The 16,683-nt window shown below is 30.5% G+C and overlaps 1 protein-coding gene across 3 annotated transcripts in view; it reads left to right on the top strand.

Annotated features, from left to right (window-relative positions):
• The window catches only part of Brms1 (breast cancer metastasis-suppressor 1-like protein), a 76,304-nt gene extending 60,011 nt beyond the window's left edge, over positions 1–16,293 (top strand). For all 3 annotated transcript variants that reach the window (XM_035372389.2, XM_035372390.2, XM_085815095.1), the window contains exon 11: positions 14,658–16,293. In XM_035372389.2, the coding sequence (XP_035228280.1) occupies positions 14,658–14,781 (124 nt within the window). In that variant the 3' untranslated portion in view covers positions 14,782–16,293. The remainder of the gene's footprint in view (positions 1–14,657) is intronic.
• The last annotated feature ends 390 nt before the right edge of the window (positions 16,294–16,683 follow it).

Genomic DNA, 16,683 nt, shown 5'->3' with positions numbered 1-16,683 from the left:
TATCTAATTTCAGGCATAACATCCCACCATGGACAACTCAGTGGCCGACCACCTGCACTTTACGACTGGACCAGCGACGTCTGCGTAGAGTTGTCAATTTTCACAGACAAGCAACACTGCTTCAAATAACCGCAGAAATCAATGTGGGACGTACGAGGGACGCAGCGAAATTTGTCTTCCTTGGGCTATGCCAGCAGAAGACCGGTGCCTTTACTGACAGCACGACATAGCCTGCAGCGACTGTCGTGGGCTCGTGAGCATATTGGTTGGTCTCTAAACGAATGGAAAACCGTGGCTTGGTCAGATGAGTCACGATTTCGGTTGGTAAGAGCTGATGGTAAGGTTCAAGTGTGGCGCAGACCCCACGAAGGCATGGACCCAAGTTCTCAACAAGGCACTGTTCAAGCTGGTAGTGGTTCCATAATGGTCTGACCTGTTTTTACATGGCATGGACTCGGTCCTCTGGTGCAACTGAACCGATCATTGACTGGAAATGGATACCTTCAGCTACTTGAAGGTCACTTACAGCCATTCATGGACTTGTCACTTCAGTGTATATTTATGTATACGCACAAACATATATACATGCATATATGAACACACACATCCATACATTTCTGAATTCTGATAACAGAAGAGTACCAATTTTTTTAATTGAGAGGTGTATTTTAATGTCCTACTGTTGTCTGGTTCTTCATTTTCCTCACTGCTTTTCCAGTTTTTATTTATTTATTTATTTATTTATTTATTGTTAAAGCTCTCATCATCAATTGCAGTTGAAATAAAGGATTTTGTGTCATCATTGGTGTTTTCAGTTACAAAAATTTTCATCAGCATCTAAAAATTCTTGTATTTCAGCACTGCCACTGATTTTGACAGACTTAAGGCTCGTTTCCACTACTGCATACGAACGCATTGTGTCAATTGAAGACGCCTACGGCATTCGTACAAGCGTTTCCACTGCTGCGTATCCGTAAAATATTTTCATTTTCTGCCGCTAGGTGTCACTGTAATATTTTGGCGCCAAACAAGCAGTTCGCAAGTTACGACGCTGAATATCTGAATTTTTCCCGCTTAAGCGAGTATTATTTGTTTTGGATTTGATATGGATCCTGACGTAAAACGCAGAAAGGTTTTGTTTACTAAATTCCATGTTATTGGAAATTTTTATTTCTGCTTATGAACTGCAAAAGTAAAGTACTCTAGCAATTTTTACATAAGTAAGGTTATAATGCATATTATGAACATCACTAATTCCATAGAAGCTTAAGTAAATTTTAAAAAAAAATCTTGTGTTTGTAGAAGCCTTAAATATTATGAAATAATATATATATTATTAAAACTAAAATGTACTGTTAGTGAAAAAGTAAACAAATAAATAAATAAAATAAAAAAGTTAAAGGGATTAAAAAATAGTTGGTACTTTAAAAGTACAGAGCAACTGTAAAGAAAGGTTCACAATATTTATGCAAAATTTGCTATGCTTGTATACCGCTGAGGGTCATAGCTGAATAATTTATTAGAAATCTCGTTTGTTTTAAAATGCACTATGGGCAGTTATATTTTATGCATAATCCATAAAATATTATTTTTAATTTAAACATTTTTAATTCATATCTCTTTTTATAGAAGTTATAAAAATAAGATTTTTCTCTTTATATATACACACATTAGGTAAAGAAAATGGAAATATTTAATTAATTCCTGCGCTTCTGCTGGAGAGGACTGAATTTAAAAGCAGTTATTATAGTAATTTTTTGTTAAAAAAATGTTTAGGGCATTAATACTGTCTCATGTTAATTGGAATGAAAGTTTAGAGTCGTAAACATCCTAAAGTCTGAGCACATGTATATACATTCACATAAAAGTGAAACGAAAATATATATATATATAACTGCAGGGTTTCAAAATAAATTAAATTTAAATAATTCTCTTGCGCCATTGCTGCAAAAATGAAATTTGAATTTAACAAACATTTTCTATTCATAAAAAGCAAATTAAAAGTTAATTAAATTTAAATGAAATTTAATGCAAACAAATAAAGGATTAATTATTGCTGCGAACTAATATACAATATCATTTAAATTCTGAGAGCATATGTAAATCAAGTGCAAGTATCAAAATCCATAAATAAATATATAATTCCAAAAATTTATTTATGCTATTATTCACTTATGCATTTTTATTTAGGATTAAATCTATCCTATTATTCATTTATGCATTTTTATAAATTTTTAGGATTAATAATCTATCCCATTATTTACTTATGCATTTTTATAAATTTTTTAGGATTAATAAATTTTTGGAATTAAAAATTTATTCATGGATTTTGATACTTGCACCTAATTTACATATGCTCTCAGAATTTAAATGATATTGTAGATTAGTTCGCAGCAATAATTAATCATTTATTTCATCTATATTTAATTAACTTTAAATTTCCTTTTTGCAAATAGAGAATGTTTGTTAAATTCAAATATATATATATACAGGGTATGCTTTAAATTAGTATTATATAATTTTCAAACTTTTTTGCTGGGGGAAAATTTAAATAAATAAGAGCATAAATAAAACAATATATTTAACGCATATAATAATAGAAATAAATTATAAAACACGAATATAGATCAAATTGGAACAAAAAGCTGAGAAAGTTGCAGACAGGGTGCAAAAAGCATATGGGATTCGAACTCATGACCCCTCAAAAGTAAACATTATTACTGTTAGCTTTACCACTAAGCTAGCAGCACACAGGAGTTGCAGGCATATTTTGGCTTATATACATCATCAAGTAAATCAATTCTTAAAACTAAATTTTTTGGTCCTATTTTAGTGTGATATCGTCTGAAAAATTCACCAGAGTTTGTTCTTCAGCTTCTAGTACATTTTTTACAAAAAACATTATCTTTTAAAGTGGCGTTCCGATTGAAGTTAAACGGGCTGTTAAAAATATATTTCATGTGCTTACAAATATATGTTAGCCAAAAAGATATATTTATAAAGGGAAATACAAATTTAACATACTCTTTAATGCAGTGGAATATTTAAAAGGCTATCAAATTTAATTTATAATTAACTTTTTAGTTTTTACCTATTTCAAAAGAAAAAAATAACAAATCTTTTAATCATATCTAATTTGCAGTTTGATATAGTCAGACATTCATTTTCATTAAAGGTAAATGAATATGCAGAACTAGGAAATAATTGTCAGGACAAATTTTGCTATTTCATGGACTTGGAATTATAATTTTTGCCGCTGATTTTCTTGAACTGAATTTCTTGAACACCTGATTTTATCTGCGAACAAGTACTGTAGTTGCAGCTATCTTATTTTTCTTATCTTTTTTTAACTAAATTCAGCTGATTGCTGTCTTTTTCAGCACGCAGATTTCTCGCTATGATGTTAATTCAGAAATAAGTATTTTTTAGCAAAACATTCTTTCCCTATTAGCGAGCGTTCATCGCTACTTGTGCCGCCATTAATTTTTAGTGACTGCACCTGATTGCTCCTTTTTTACCACGTGACCCCAACGCATCCGCAGACATACGGATAGAAGTTGAACATTGTTGAACTCCATCCGTATGTCATTCGTCACCGCACACCGACCGGATTGCAGATGTCGATCAAAGTGAATTCGCTCGCTGATTGGAGAAACGCATACGCACCGCAACGCATACGCAGCAGTGGAAACGGGCCTTTAAACAATGCATTTTCATCAATAGTATTCTGCTTTGTTAAAACATTGCTGAACACGACTTTGTGATAGGCCTTAGCAGCCTTTTGTTATTCACTGAATGGTGTTCAATATATTGACACATTTTGCGAGCTGCTTGCTGTTTCCCCAAGCAGCTTGATAAAAAACACGCTGTAAAAACAGTTTCCTGTAATGAACATTTAACCTCCTAATTAAGCATCTTCATTATCTGATGTTGTGTTAGGTGAGAAAAATACTAATTTCAGTGATTTCAGTTTTACATTTGGTGGGTGGGCTGGCAAATTGTCAAGAAATAGAATCTTCCTTTTTTTTTAAGACATTGTTTTATCAAGAGCAATCAACCATTTTGACATTATGCTTTGCTTTATCATGATGTTTTAATGTGATGCCATGAGACCAGTAAAGCTTTTAGATTGATGTGTATGAAGTAGCTTAGCGTTTGGCCTTTCTAATTACAAGTAGTTACTCAAATCCCCTTTTCATGTTACAACAAAGTAGCACAGTGAGATGTTCTTTGCAGTTTTTACCACCCAAGCATTTTTCTCCTTTGAAGCATAGTTTTATTATGCAAAATTTAATAAAATAATCCAGTTTCATCTGCGATGTAGGTGTTTTTAGCCACATATCCTTCATAAATGTTATTTAGCTTTTTTATGCAGCCTGTTATATGTTGCATATCTCCTGATTTTTCTTCATCACAAATAATAAATGTAATTAGAATTTCTTTGCTTAAATTTGTCTAGCTAGCCATTTGGTGTTTTAAAGTTTTGTAGTCCAAGATTTTCTGAAACTTTTGCCTTTTCTTGAAGTAATTCTCCCCATACAGGAATACTATTTGCTCTTACAAAACAAAACCAATCGAACACTACTGTGTCAATTTCACAAGCTTCAGTGTTTTTTTTTTTTATTATTATTTTTTATTTTCTTGGAATGTCATTTGAATTAGTAGTTCATAATATTTTTATTTCTTCTCTCCTTTAGCAGGTAACTTACTTGGTTTTTACTTAATCCTAATTCTACCCTACATCTCTCGAACTAAGCATTTCAATTTCTGCTGCATGAATTACATCAACTCTTTTTGTTTTCTTTAATCTTAATGACAATATTAGATGCATTAGCCTATTACTTACTTTGGGAAAATGTCTTGAAACTATAGTGATTCTCAGTTTCAGTTTACTCTTCGGAAGTCTACTGAAGATACCCTTATTTGCCTTAGCAATATCTTGGAGTGTGGAAAGCAAATGAAGTTTACAACAGTCCTTATTTTTATGGAGATAAAATGTGCTTTGATAATGTTTGGTGGCCATTTATCTTAAAAATTCTAAAAGATGGTGTATACCACATAATATCTCTAACTTGCTTAAAAGCTTCTAAAATGAGAGGATTGCTGAACTTCAACCTAGTTAGGTTTATTCTGTCGAAAAAAGGCTATCTTCAAGGCTTTTCATCCATTCATACTCTTTGGAATATAATAATAAATTATCTTATAAGTCATCTCGATGGTTGTTAAAAAATGCATTTACAGACTTACTTTTAATGTTCCAAGGAAAGATTTTGACTAATATTCTTCTGAGAGTACAAGCAGTGCTGGATTTTGTCTCCAGTATGGCAATCTCTCATAAGCTCACTTTCAGTCCTTCAAGAAGTAAAACTATGATTGTTTCTAAAAATTTTTATGAACAAAATATTGCTTCTTTGTTAGTTGATGATTCTGCATTGGAACTTGTAGAAAGTGTTAAGTATCTTGGTATCATACTTGATCAAAAGTTAACATGGAAAAAGCACATTGAACTACTAAGTGTCAAAAATTATTAATGGTTAACTACTAAGTGTAAAAATTGTTAATGGTTTTCAAAATTGCTAAAAATACTTTAGTAAGCTATGTATAAATAGTGTATTGGGCCTTTCATTTCTTAAGGCTCTCGTGCTTGGGGATACGTTCTTGCAAAAAAGGTTGATAAAAGAAATCTGAGAAAGCCTCGATGAAGAATTCTTCTTCATATTATTAGTGGTTATAGAACACTAAGTTATGAGGCTGTTTTTGTTCTTGCAGGAGTTATGCCTGCTGATTTCAAAACTGAATATAAGAATAATTATTTTGAAGCATTGACAACTGATACTTTGGATGACTGCATAAATGGAAGTGTCTGTTCCTTTCCCCAGTATTCCTTATCCAACTACTTCATAGCCCATACATTTCTACGATTATAAGAGGTCTATTGAAAAGTGTTTTCATATGGTTTGCTTTACAAATGGCAGTAAAATGAACAGTAAGGTTGGTCTAACATTTGTCCTTTTTGAAGACCAATCTGAGGTTTGCTGTTTTAAGCTCTGTATTCGAAATAAATGCACAGTTTTTCAAGAACTGTACTTTTCTTGTCTTCAAGTGGATTAACCCTCTCGCTGCGCATCCCATAATTTCCACGGGCAACGTAAAAGTAGAAAAATTTGCACAACCTGCGATTTCCACAGGGATGAATTTTTGCAGTCTATTTAACTGTGCAACCCGCTCTTTCTCCATTCAATGTTTCCTTTTGCCTTTTCTGTGATGTTTTATTGTTTATTTAGATGTGAGCTAACAGATAGTGTGAGTTGTCCACATTTCTGTCAAATATACAAGAATATGTAATGTAGCATTTTGCGCACGCTTTTCAGAGGTCAAAGATGTCTGGTGGGAAGCGTTTTGCGAATGATGTAACCTATATTCCTAACGATATTTCCAACATTGATAGTAGTTCTGACTCTGATTTCAAGTATATTGAAGATAGTTATAGCGAAACTGATGAAAATTTCTCGGATTCCTCTCCAGATAGTGATGAATCTGAAAATTCAGTTTCTATTGGAAACATTAGACAGTGGTGCAAAATTGATATGCAAAATATTACATTATGGAAATATTTTCATGAGTATATATGCTTTACCTTTGTATTTTATAAAATAAATCATAATTTAACCAATATTAATTTTCAAAATTTTCCTTTTATATCATTATTCTTCAGTTTCAGTATTCTGACAACCTTTTTCTATGATCTAATCCTGTATTGAAGAAAAACTCTTTTACAAAAAATTTTTGTATATTTTAACTCTAAAATGTATTTCAAAAATCTAAAATATATTTTAATATATTTTAACTCTAAAATATATGTAGATTTGAAATAGGGAATAAAATATGCAATTTTTAAACCTTTTTTGATTAAAAAAAAAAAGTACACAGTGAGATGGTTAAGGATCATTGGACAGCATCCTTGAGGTACCTGATATGTTCTGATTTTCTTTCATCTCTTAACCTTTTGAACAGCAGCCACAAACTAATAATCAAAACTGTATTAGCTATCAGTTTGCTTAGAAATAAGGGAATTGCTGTTTGTTTTGCATATGTGTGTGGTTATCATGGATTCTGTGGAAATGAAAGAGCTGATGTCTTAGGTAAATATGCTTTAAATTTACCCATTGATATCAATATTAGCATTCCAAAGAGCTATTGGAGAAGTTCCTTTTTTATAAGAAGCTTTTATTTAAATGGAATGAGGAATATATTTCATCTTGTAATATTGGTTGCACCAAGTTCTTTCCTTCTCTTTATCAGAGACTGCATTCTAAGTCTTTCCACTTTATTAATTTTAAAGTATTTTAATTTTAATCTGGCCATGGTAAATTTTCAAATTAACTTGTTTTATTTCAATCTAAGAACAAATAATTTATGTGAATTGCTGAAAAAGTGTACCTCAGGATGTGGAGCATATAATTTTTTTCCTGTTATACCTTTGATGGCCATAGATTATGCTTGCCATGATATTTTCAGGATTTGAAAAAGCTTGCTATGACTTGGCCAGTAAATTCATCTGTTTTTGTGAAGTCTAGCTGCTGTTCCCTGTTTTTGTTCATTTTTATGCATGTAATATTTAATGTTTTAATTAACTTACTTTTGTAAACCATATGTTATATATTTGTGGTGCACAGGCAATTATTTGTGTTCAAAATAAATTTAAAAAGAAAAATGTTTAATATTTTTCTCTTTGAAGCCAAGCTAGATAACATGTGTAAAAATAACACACGAGTACAAAACTACACTTCTTTTCCTCTCTAGTCATAACAAAAACTTAGAATGATAGAAATTTTCCCTCTATCTGTATTGTGAGATTCGTATAACTTGGCAGGTAGTCTAGTCATATCACCATCTTTTCTTTCTTGTTCTTCCCTGTCTTGGATTTCTTTACAGCTTGCTAACACTATTTTCTCCCCCCCCTACTGAGAACTGTAGCAAGAAAACTGGATTTTGAATTCTATAAATATGAACTATCTTTTTGTAGGCACCACAGCTTGCTTTTCCCCCTTATGTATTGTTCCGCTTTTTTCTAATGAAAAGCAATTTTTGAAAGAAATAGATTCGTTTTTCATTTTATTTTTTTATTAATCAAACTATTTTTCACTAATCACAAACTTGCCTTTGAAGCCACAAAAGGTTACTAATAAATAGTATTTCTATTTTTATTTATTTTATTATATCTTATTTGTGTCCTTTAATAAGAGGTGAGTACATTAAGGTCCCTATTCAAAGGGACCAGGAACAACAGAATTGTTCTTTACATGAGGTATGACTGTATATTAAATGACTTAGTTTGTTATGTAGTTATAAGTTATTATTTGAAAGATAAAGCTATTGTGGCATATCAGATGGCAAACCTCTGAAAAGTTGCCTATCTGTGAAGCCACTTGAAAAAGTAATTAAAGATGCTGCCACATTTAATGGCAGTACTTTTTAGGTCAAGTTGATTGATAAATATTTGATGACTAACAAACCAAAATTTGAAATGACTTCATTAAATAACTCCAGGACTGTAGTAAAAATCAAATTAGTCATTAACAGCATGATTATATATACTTATAATTTTTATTTGAATCAGTTCTAAGAAGTACTTGTTTAGTTTAAGAAATATAGTTGTTCTTTTTTAGACTTTCACATTATTCTGATAGAAGGACTATCTTTAATTTTTTTTTTTTTTTTTTCATTATATAGCATAGGAAGAAATTGACTACTTATAAATATATTTTAACTGTTAAAAGAAAGCTTGAACAAAACTGAAAATTATCAAACTTCTCGAACTTAATTTTAAATGAGAAATTGTATGTTATTAAATAAAAACTTTTTTTTATCATATAATTTGATATATCTCATTTTATATTTTGTTTTTGAGTTAAAGTAAGAAAGAAGTAAACATATGATAATTTATTATGCTGTACTGTATGTAATTTTTTTGCTTTCAAGATTATATACCATGTCTACAAAAATTCTTACTGGTCTTTATTTTCACAACCATTGGTTGTAGGCATATACTTCAACTTACAAAAATAGGTACTCTTTTGTTATGGAGACAGGATTAAAAAATGTAGGTATGTATGGCGAGTATATGTTTGTGTATATGCATAGACTTGAACACATACATCCATGTATACATACATTTCTGAATCCAGTCACAGTCACAGACGAGTACCCAAAAATGTTTTAAATAATGCCAATACAATATTTTTGCATTTTTAAAAATCAGATTTGTAAAAATTGCGAAATTTAATTTTTAGTACATTTTCCCAGTCCCTGTAGTAGTATGAAGTTAAATTTGATACTTATGATTAAAAGTAAAACAAAAAGTTTTGGCTAAAACTGACTGAGCTATTTAATATCAGAATTTTTTATTTTTGATGTCATTTTCAACTTACTTTAAGGTTATTAAATAATTTGAAACAATCGGATGTCAATTCTCCCTTAAAGGACATTTAGTAATAGTCTCTTGTGATTTATTAGTGTGTAATGTTCTTTAATTTATAATTTTATTACAACTGATATAAATTGTAAAAATTTAACTGATAAATCGACATAAATTGTAAATAAATCATACTTTGCTGAAAGACTTTTCGTACAGGTAATTCATAGATTTTCAAATCTCAGAAATATTTTATTAGTATTATCATGCATTTTTTAAACATAAATTAATAATCACATAAAAAATTAATTAAATTAGAAATGTTTTTATTTATGCAAATAATATTTACAAGTTAGCTATATGTTAATAATAATACTAAAGCTTGCCAGTAGTTTCTAGAATACGAATTTTGTAAGATTCAGTGAATAAAAATTCCATTTTAAAAAATGCACTCATTTGCAAAAAAAATCGAAGCACCATGAAGGAAGTGGTTGTTTTTGTGAAAATTGAATATGTGTATATAGATCATACACAGATAATAAAATGATGAAAAAATCAAGGTCATAGTACCTGTTCATGGATCACAATCACCCGTTGAGTGATCAAATTAGTAGTTGATCGAACCGCCCCTGGCAGCAATGCATGCTTGAATTCGTCGAGGCAAGGACTGGTAGAGGTTCCTAATGTCATCATGCGACACATTCTGCCAGGCATTCATCAGTTGTCATTCCAGATCTGTGATATTTTGTGGTGCCTTAATTTGGCGGCCTACCGTATCCCAGACATGCTTGATTGGTGAAAGGTCTGGTGACTTTCTTGGCCATGGAAGAGTATCAACCACACGGAGACAGTCCAGAGATATGCAAGTGGTATGTGCCCAGAGATATGCAAGCATTATCTTGTTGGAAAATGGCCCCAGGATGACATGCCATGAAGGGTAATGCAACTGGCCGCAGAATGGTATCAACATATCGATATCATTGAGCTGTTAAAGATGTACGGAGGATGATTAAAGATGACCTGCTATCATAAGAAATAGCTCCTCACACCATCACACCAGGTGTTATGGCTGTATACCTTTGTAAAACAAAGGCTGATGGTGTTCGCAGGCCCTGTCCTTTCCAGACACAAACATGGTGATCATCTGCTTCAAGGGTGAAACGGGATTCATTGCTGAACACTGTATGATGCCAGTTTGATGGCATGTGGGGTAAAAGGCAAATGTCTTTAAAAGCCTCTGTGAGCATAGCACTGCCTCAGACAAGCGCTGCGAGATGGTGGATGGTACCGTGGCTGTAGTGTGTTGAATAGTTGACAATGATACCGTTAGGGGGATTCGAGCCTGGCGAACAATCATCCTATCTTGCCTCGCATTTGTGATCCTTGGCCTTCCAGAGCCTTCATTTCATTGGCAATTTCCTTGTAGCAACTATTGCTGCCAACATCTTTGCACAGCAGTGTCTATTGCTCGGTATGACCACTCAGCTTCACGCAACCCTACAATGTGACCACATTCGAAGTCGTTTAGTTGTCTGTAAGGGGCTATGATATCATCATAATGGCATCTTTATTTGCTTCTTTACGGAATTACAATGGCAACAACAACAAAAAAAGATTTTTCGCCTCTGTTACTGGTTTTATACTTTGCTAATTGCGTACTAAAAATGAGCGCTATGATTGCAATTCCTGTTCATTTGCCTTGAAACTTTGATCATTTGCATGTTCGATCAAGATGTTTTCGGCATACCAAATTTCGTCACGATCGCAAAAGTCCTTGGTGCTTCAATTTTTTTGCAAAAGAGTATATAATGATCAATACTTTTCATGCAATATTAGTTTTCATGATAATCTGCATAGATGCACTCATCATTTAATCTGTTAGATCAAAAATGTTTTTCTAAATTGCTACTTCATTTCTAGTTGTGTATAAATGCAAACATTTCTCTCTTCATCTGTATACAGTCCCTGAATATGATCTTCAACCTTAAAATTAAATATCTTGGTCTTTTACTGTACAGGAGGTTTTTGTGCTTTATTTTTTAGAAAGAATGTAAGTGTTTACTAAATATAACTGTATGGATTATAAGGCATATAGAAGTTTAATTTCATAATTTTTATAAAATTGTATTTTTTGTTTTAAGAAATGCCAAATCATGACTGTTTCCCTTATTTAAAACATTATATACTTGAACGTATGTCTGTGATCAATGATTGCAAAAATAAAAGTTATGTAAAGACTATTTATTGCCGTGTATGGTTGAAAATATGAGATATGTGCTTGTTTCAGCTGATTTCATAAATGCCCATTCTTTCTAAAATATATGCATTTTATACACAGTTATATGACTTTAAATTGTAAAATTGTTTTTGTGCATAATGTATTTCATAGTTTTGCCGTTAGACATTTATGAGAATCATAAAATGCAGTTGTATTTTAAACTTTTAACTTCTGTAAATGAGCAAGCATTTTTTATATTTCATTGAGATTAAGAATGCTAAAATATGCTTTTCCTATTTTTTGTATGTGCTACTAATTTTCTGCTCTATTTTCTTCTTTGTGCATTGGTATTTAGCATTTTAATTTAAACATTGTTACCAAATTATAAAAGTGTCATGTGTAAAATACCTGCGATATTTCTTTAGTAGATATTAAACTTCAAATGAATTGGATGGTTTGAAAATTGTAAGTAATTTTCTTATGCCAAGTGTTTATGTTTTCCCACAGGACTTAGTGGGAGTTGAGCAAGTGAAGTTGTAGACACCCACTAGGGTGTTAAAAAAATGAGTATTAGAAAAAGTAAGTTGTCTGTTAATATGGCAACATTTGCTCAAAATATTTTAAGATAAATTAAAATTATTAAAGCACAAATTAAGGATAAAGCAACATAAATGCATCATGTCTACAAAAACTCTGCATGCAGCCTTAATTTTTTCAGCTGTTGGTTGTAGACATATACCTCCAGTTACAAAAAAGCTATTTATATTAAATCGTTTTGTAACTTAAAAAATCAGTTTTGTAAAAGTTACAAAATCTTACATTTTGTATGGTCTTCCATTCTATGTATGTAAAAAATGTTTATGCTTATTATCAAAGATAAATCACAAATGTTTGCCTCCCATGTGACAAAAATTGTCCGAGATATTTAAAGTTTCAGATCATGGATCATGCACAGATTTAAAAGTGAAATATTAAAATATGTAAGTAACTAAAAATGAAATATCAGTTTAGAAAAAAGTTTCTGATTAAATTATTTGTTAAGTTGGGCAAAAAAAAGCTGTCTGAAATTTTTAACAAATTGCATGATGTGTGGGATGAACATTACTTGCAAGCACATGTGTATGAATGGGTTTTTTATTTCAAAGATGATCAAGAATTTGTTGATATTCATGGCTCAACATTACCATTGAACCAGACTGTTTATACAGTCTTTGATCATGGAGTTTGGGTGTGTTTAAGTCGCCAAGTTGTGTGAGTAAGGCAAGAGATTGGATCATAAAACACAATAATGTACCAGTTTATTCATCACTTTTGGTAATTGAATACTTGGAAAACAAACTTCCCACACTTCTACAGCCATGTCATTGGTCTAGGCCAATGAGTTTGCCTGACTTCATCCCAATTTTGAAGGATAATCCATGGAGGGGGATCATCTGAGTCTCCTATCCTTCTTCCCATGCCACCAACCTTGCAAAAGGACTTTTGGCTGTAGAGTATTTTAAATGTCCTTTCATTGCAGGTACACTTACTTACAAATGGTGGTGTGCCTTTGCTAGCATTCAAATGCAACCAATGGTTAGGCCAGATTTCACATCATGTTACTCTTTTCTTTTCATAAAGTTTTAATTTTGCAATAAAAGAACATTGATTTAATTATCTTGAAGACATTTAAAGGGATATAATCACAGTTTTGAACTACAGTACAAAGTCCATAATCCGGATGTTCATTATCCGGAATGATCTATAACCCGGACCTATAATCCATGCGTATTTGATGCGCGCGTCCGCTACACATGCACGTAAAGCCAGTAAAGCATTTACCCATGCATGCTTCCGATAGAGAAGAAGGTAACAGAGAACGTTATTGGAAAACAAAAAAATTTCGATTGACAAGTTAGTCAATATTCTCGACACAACAATTACAGGACTTGAACAGTGGAACTTTGTAACTGAACAAGAAACTATATCTGTTTATAGAATTAAAGAGAAAGTATTAGCCCAAAAAACGAAGCAACTTAAACAACTTGTTTACTTTAGGAAACATTGATAACTTGTTTATTTACTAGTAAACATTATAGTAAACTAAAATAGTAAACATTGATAGAAATGTTTACTAAAGTAAACAAATAAATATTAAGGTTTTTTTTATAAATTGTGATACCCTTTAGATCATAATTGCTCTTTATTTCATAAATTATGGTTTCATGTTTTTAATTGTATAATTTCTGCATGCCATCTTACCAGATTTAAATTGATGATCTATAATCCGGAATTGCCGAAGTCCCATCGAGTCCGGATTACGAACTTTTTACTGTATTTAACTTTTGATGACTTTTGCATCTGTTTTATGCATTGAGATAAATTCTGTCGTAAAGGTAATGAATTGCAAAGATGCTTGTAAAAGAATGAAGGATTGATTTTCAGTTAGTTGCAAATAAGTTTGTTATGTGAGAAAATTCTGATTATTCAGTTACATTCATTATTACTTAATGTATTCTTGCTCTTCACATGTCTGTTTTTGCCTTGCCATCTCTATAGTATGCCTCATCTGAATTTGTGATGCTGTATACATATATATGTGTGTGTGTGTATACGTGAAAATATATTTATAATTACTGAAATGAAGGCTTGCATTTTGCATTTGTTTAGAGATATATGTATTAATTTTTATAATGATACATCTGAGATAAAGAAATTAATCAACTGAGTATGATTGCTTACTGGAAGAAGAGTCAGAATCATTTATGTCACCAACTAAAATATTCATTATATATATATTGTTAAATTATTAATATTTGGGATTCATGATATCTATACTTTCAAGTGAGCTATTATGTAAATCAGTATTGCATTTTGAATATTGCTTTGAAATTGAAAAGCAGTTTTAATCTAGTTTCCTGACCCCATCCCACATTGTTAAAGCTAAAGTACCAAAAATTTCTATTTAAATACATTGATTATCAATTTTAAGTATAATTAATCATTTAATGTGAAATCTCCTACAAGATGTGTTTTGTATTCCAGGGCCCAGGTGATATCTGTAAATACAAGTGAAGTTTTGCTACAGAAACAAGATGGAAGTTGGAATAGGATATGCATTAGTGATTTACAGTGTGGCAAATACCATATTCGTCATTCTATTGCATAAATAGTCTGTGATTAATTAAAATGATTTGGGGAAAATATCTGATTTTTATTCTTCTGTTTTGTTTATTGATTTTTTCAATACATTAAATAAATAGGAAATTTGTCAGAAACAACAATTTCAACATGAACTGTATAATAAAAGATGTAAAGCAGTTTAAATAAAAGGAATATAATAGTGAAATAAAATATAAATTTTTTAAAAAGTGGGGTAAAACAGTGCTTCAATGAAACATATTTATTCAAAGCAAAAATATATTTTTGCCATTTTAAATGGGAAAGGGACTAAGAAGTGCAAAATAAAGTGTCTTTTTTCTTGTTAGTAGTATGGAAATAATTTGTCTATAATCCTAATTGATGTATCATATAATGCAAGATTATTGTTTTCTTAATGACAGTTCTCAAAATGTTATTTTATTTATTTTTTATTTGTATATATGTACATTTTTATACTTGTATAGTATTCCTTTGAATTCTTACTCTATATTTTACTTGGGGGGCTGTTTTTTTTTTTATGTTATGGTGTGGAGTTTTTTCTCTAATATTGTACTCAAGTATACAGATTCATGTAAATGCTAGTCTGACATATATTTTTGTGATGTTACTCATAGAATATGAATATCTTCATTATTGTTTATGTATTTAAAATTACATTCAAGTTCCTACTATTCATGGACTGTAATGATTTATCTCTTTCTTAAACCAGTTTTGTGGAATTAAAAGCATTTTGAAAACTTTTCTCAATATGCAAAAACATTTGACCTCACTATAAATCACAGTCTATCCTGTCAGTGTGGATTGTATTAAAAATTCATTACTGTAGTAAATTAATCATAAACATTAAGAAAATTGTTAGGAAAATAAAGTATATGCTTCTTTAAATTCATTTCAAAATTTAGTGAATGCTTATGTAATTCATTTAAAGGAAATAGAAAAAGTGCAAAATATGAATATTTTAGGAAATAAAAATCCATTTTCATTCAGTGTTATTAGTTATTATCTGTGACATAAACTATATTGAAACTCATAATGTATATGTACTAAAAATTATATCTTGCTGAAAATTGCATAGAATATTCTATCATTGTTCATTCTTCCAAATAACAATCTGCAATATTTAATACTTAGTTAATGAAATACTACAGATTATAATTTTATATAATGTGAATATATTTAAATATAAATTCTTAACTGTTAATAAATTCATGATTTACATGCTAAAATTTGAAAGAGAAAAAAATTATTGCAAGGTGCTTAACTACTGTGTATAGTATCTTTTTGTAAAAATGTGTTTCTGTAGTCATGTTTCTCTAGTTTAAATGAAGTGATGCCAAAAAATACATCATCAGTTTGGGAAATGTTTATGGATGTGAATTCTTTTTTTATTTTGCTCTTTTATTTAAAAAAGTACTTTGTTTATTTTATAAAATGTGTGCTCATGTCCTTGCAAGTTTAATTTGTGATACTCAGTGCCTGTAAAATTTTTGAAATAAAATAATTTTTTACTCACTTTTTATTTAAGCTTAGATGTGTTTGCATAATTGTTTTCTTCTTTTCACTGTTTTTTTGGGGGGGGTCAGTAGTATCTCACTTTAATATTCAAGCATTATATGTATTTGAATCATAAATTGTGTGTTATTTATATATGGAACCAAAGGTGTATAATTTTTTAGAAATTTATTCTGAAATAAAATCAAGGAAAATGAAATAGATTTCAGTTTTATCAGAATATAATTAATTTTAAGAGAAATAGGTACTTAGTCTCTTTTCTTAAAGAAACAGTAATATTTTGCTCCTTGAAAAAAAAAGGGAAGGGGAAATTATATTCCTTTTTCTCTTAAAAGCAGTAATCTTTATTTCCCCCCTTTTTTTTTACCAAAATCCATTTAAAGTTAATTTTTGCTTT

The sequence above is a fragment of the Stegodyphus dumicola genome, chromosome 4 (genome assembly GCF_044657685.1).
Source record: "Stegodyphus dumicola isolate Sdum_Otavi_A_Nest chromosome 4, ASM4465768v1".
NCBI classification, from domain to species: Eukaryota; Metazoa; Arthropoda; class Arachnida; order Araneae; family Eresidae; genus Stegodyphus; species Stegodyphus dumicola.
This window is presented reverse-complemented; position numbering and strand designations above follow the sequence as displayed.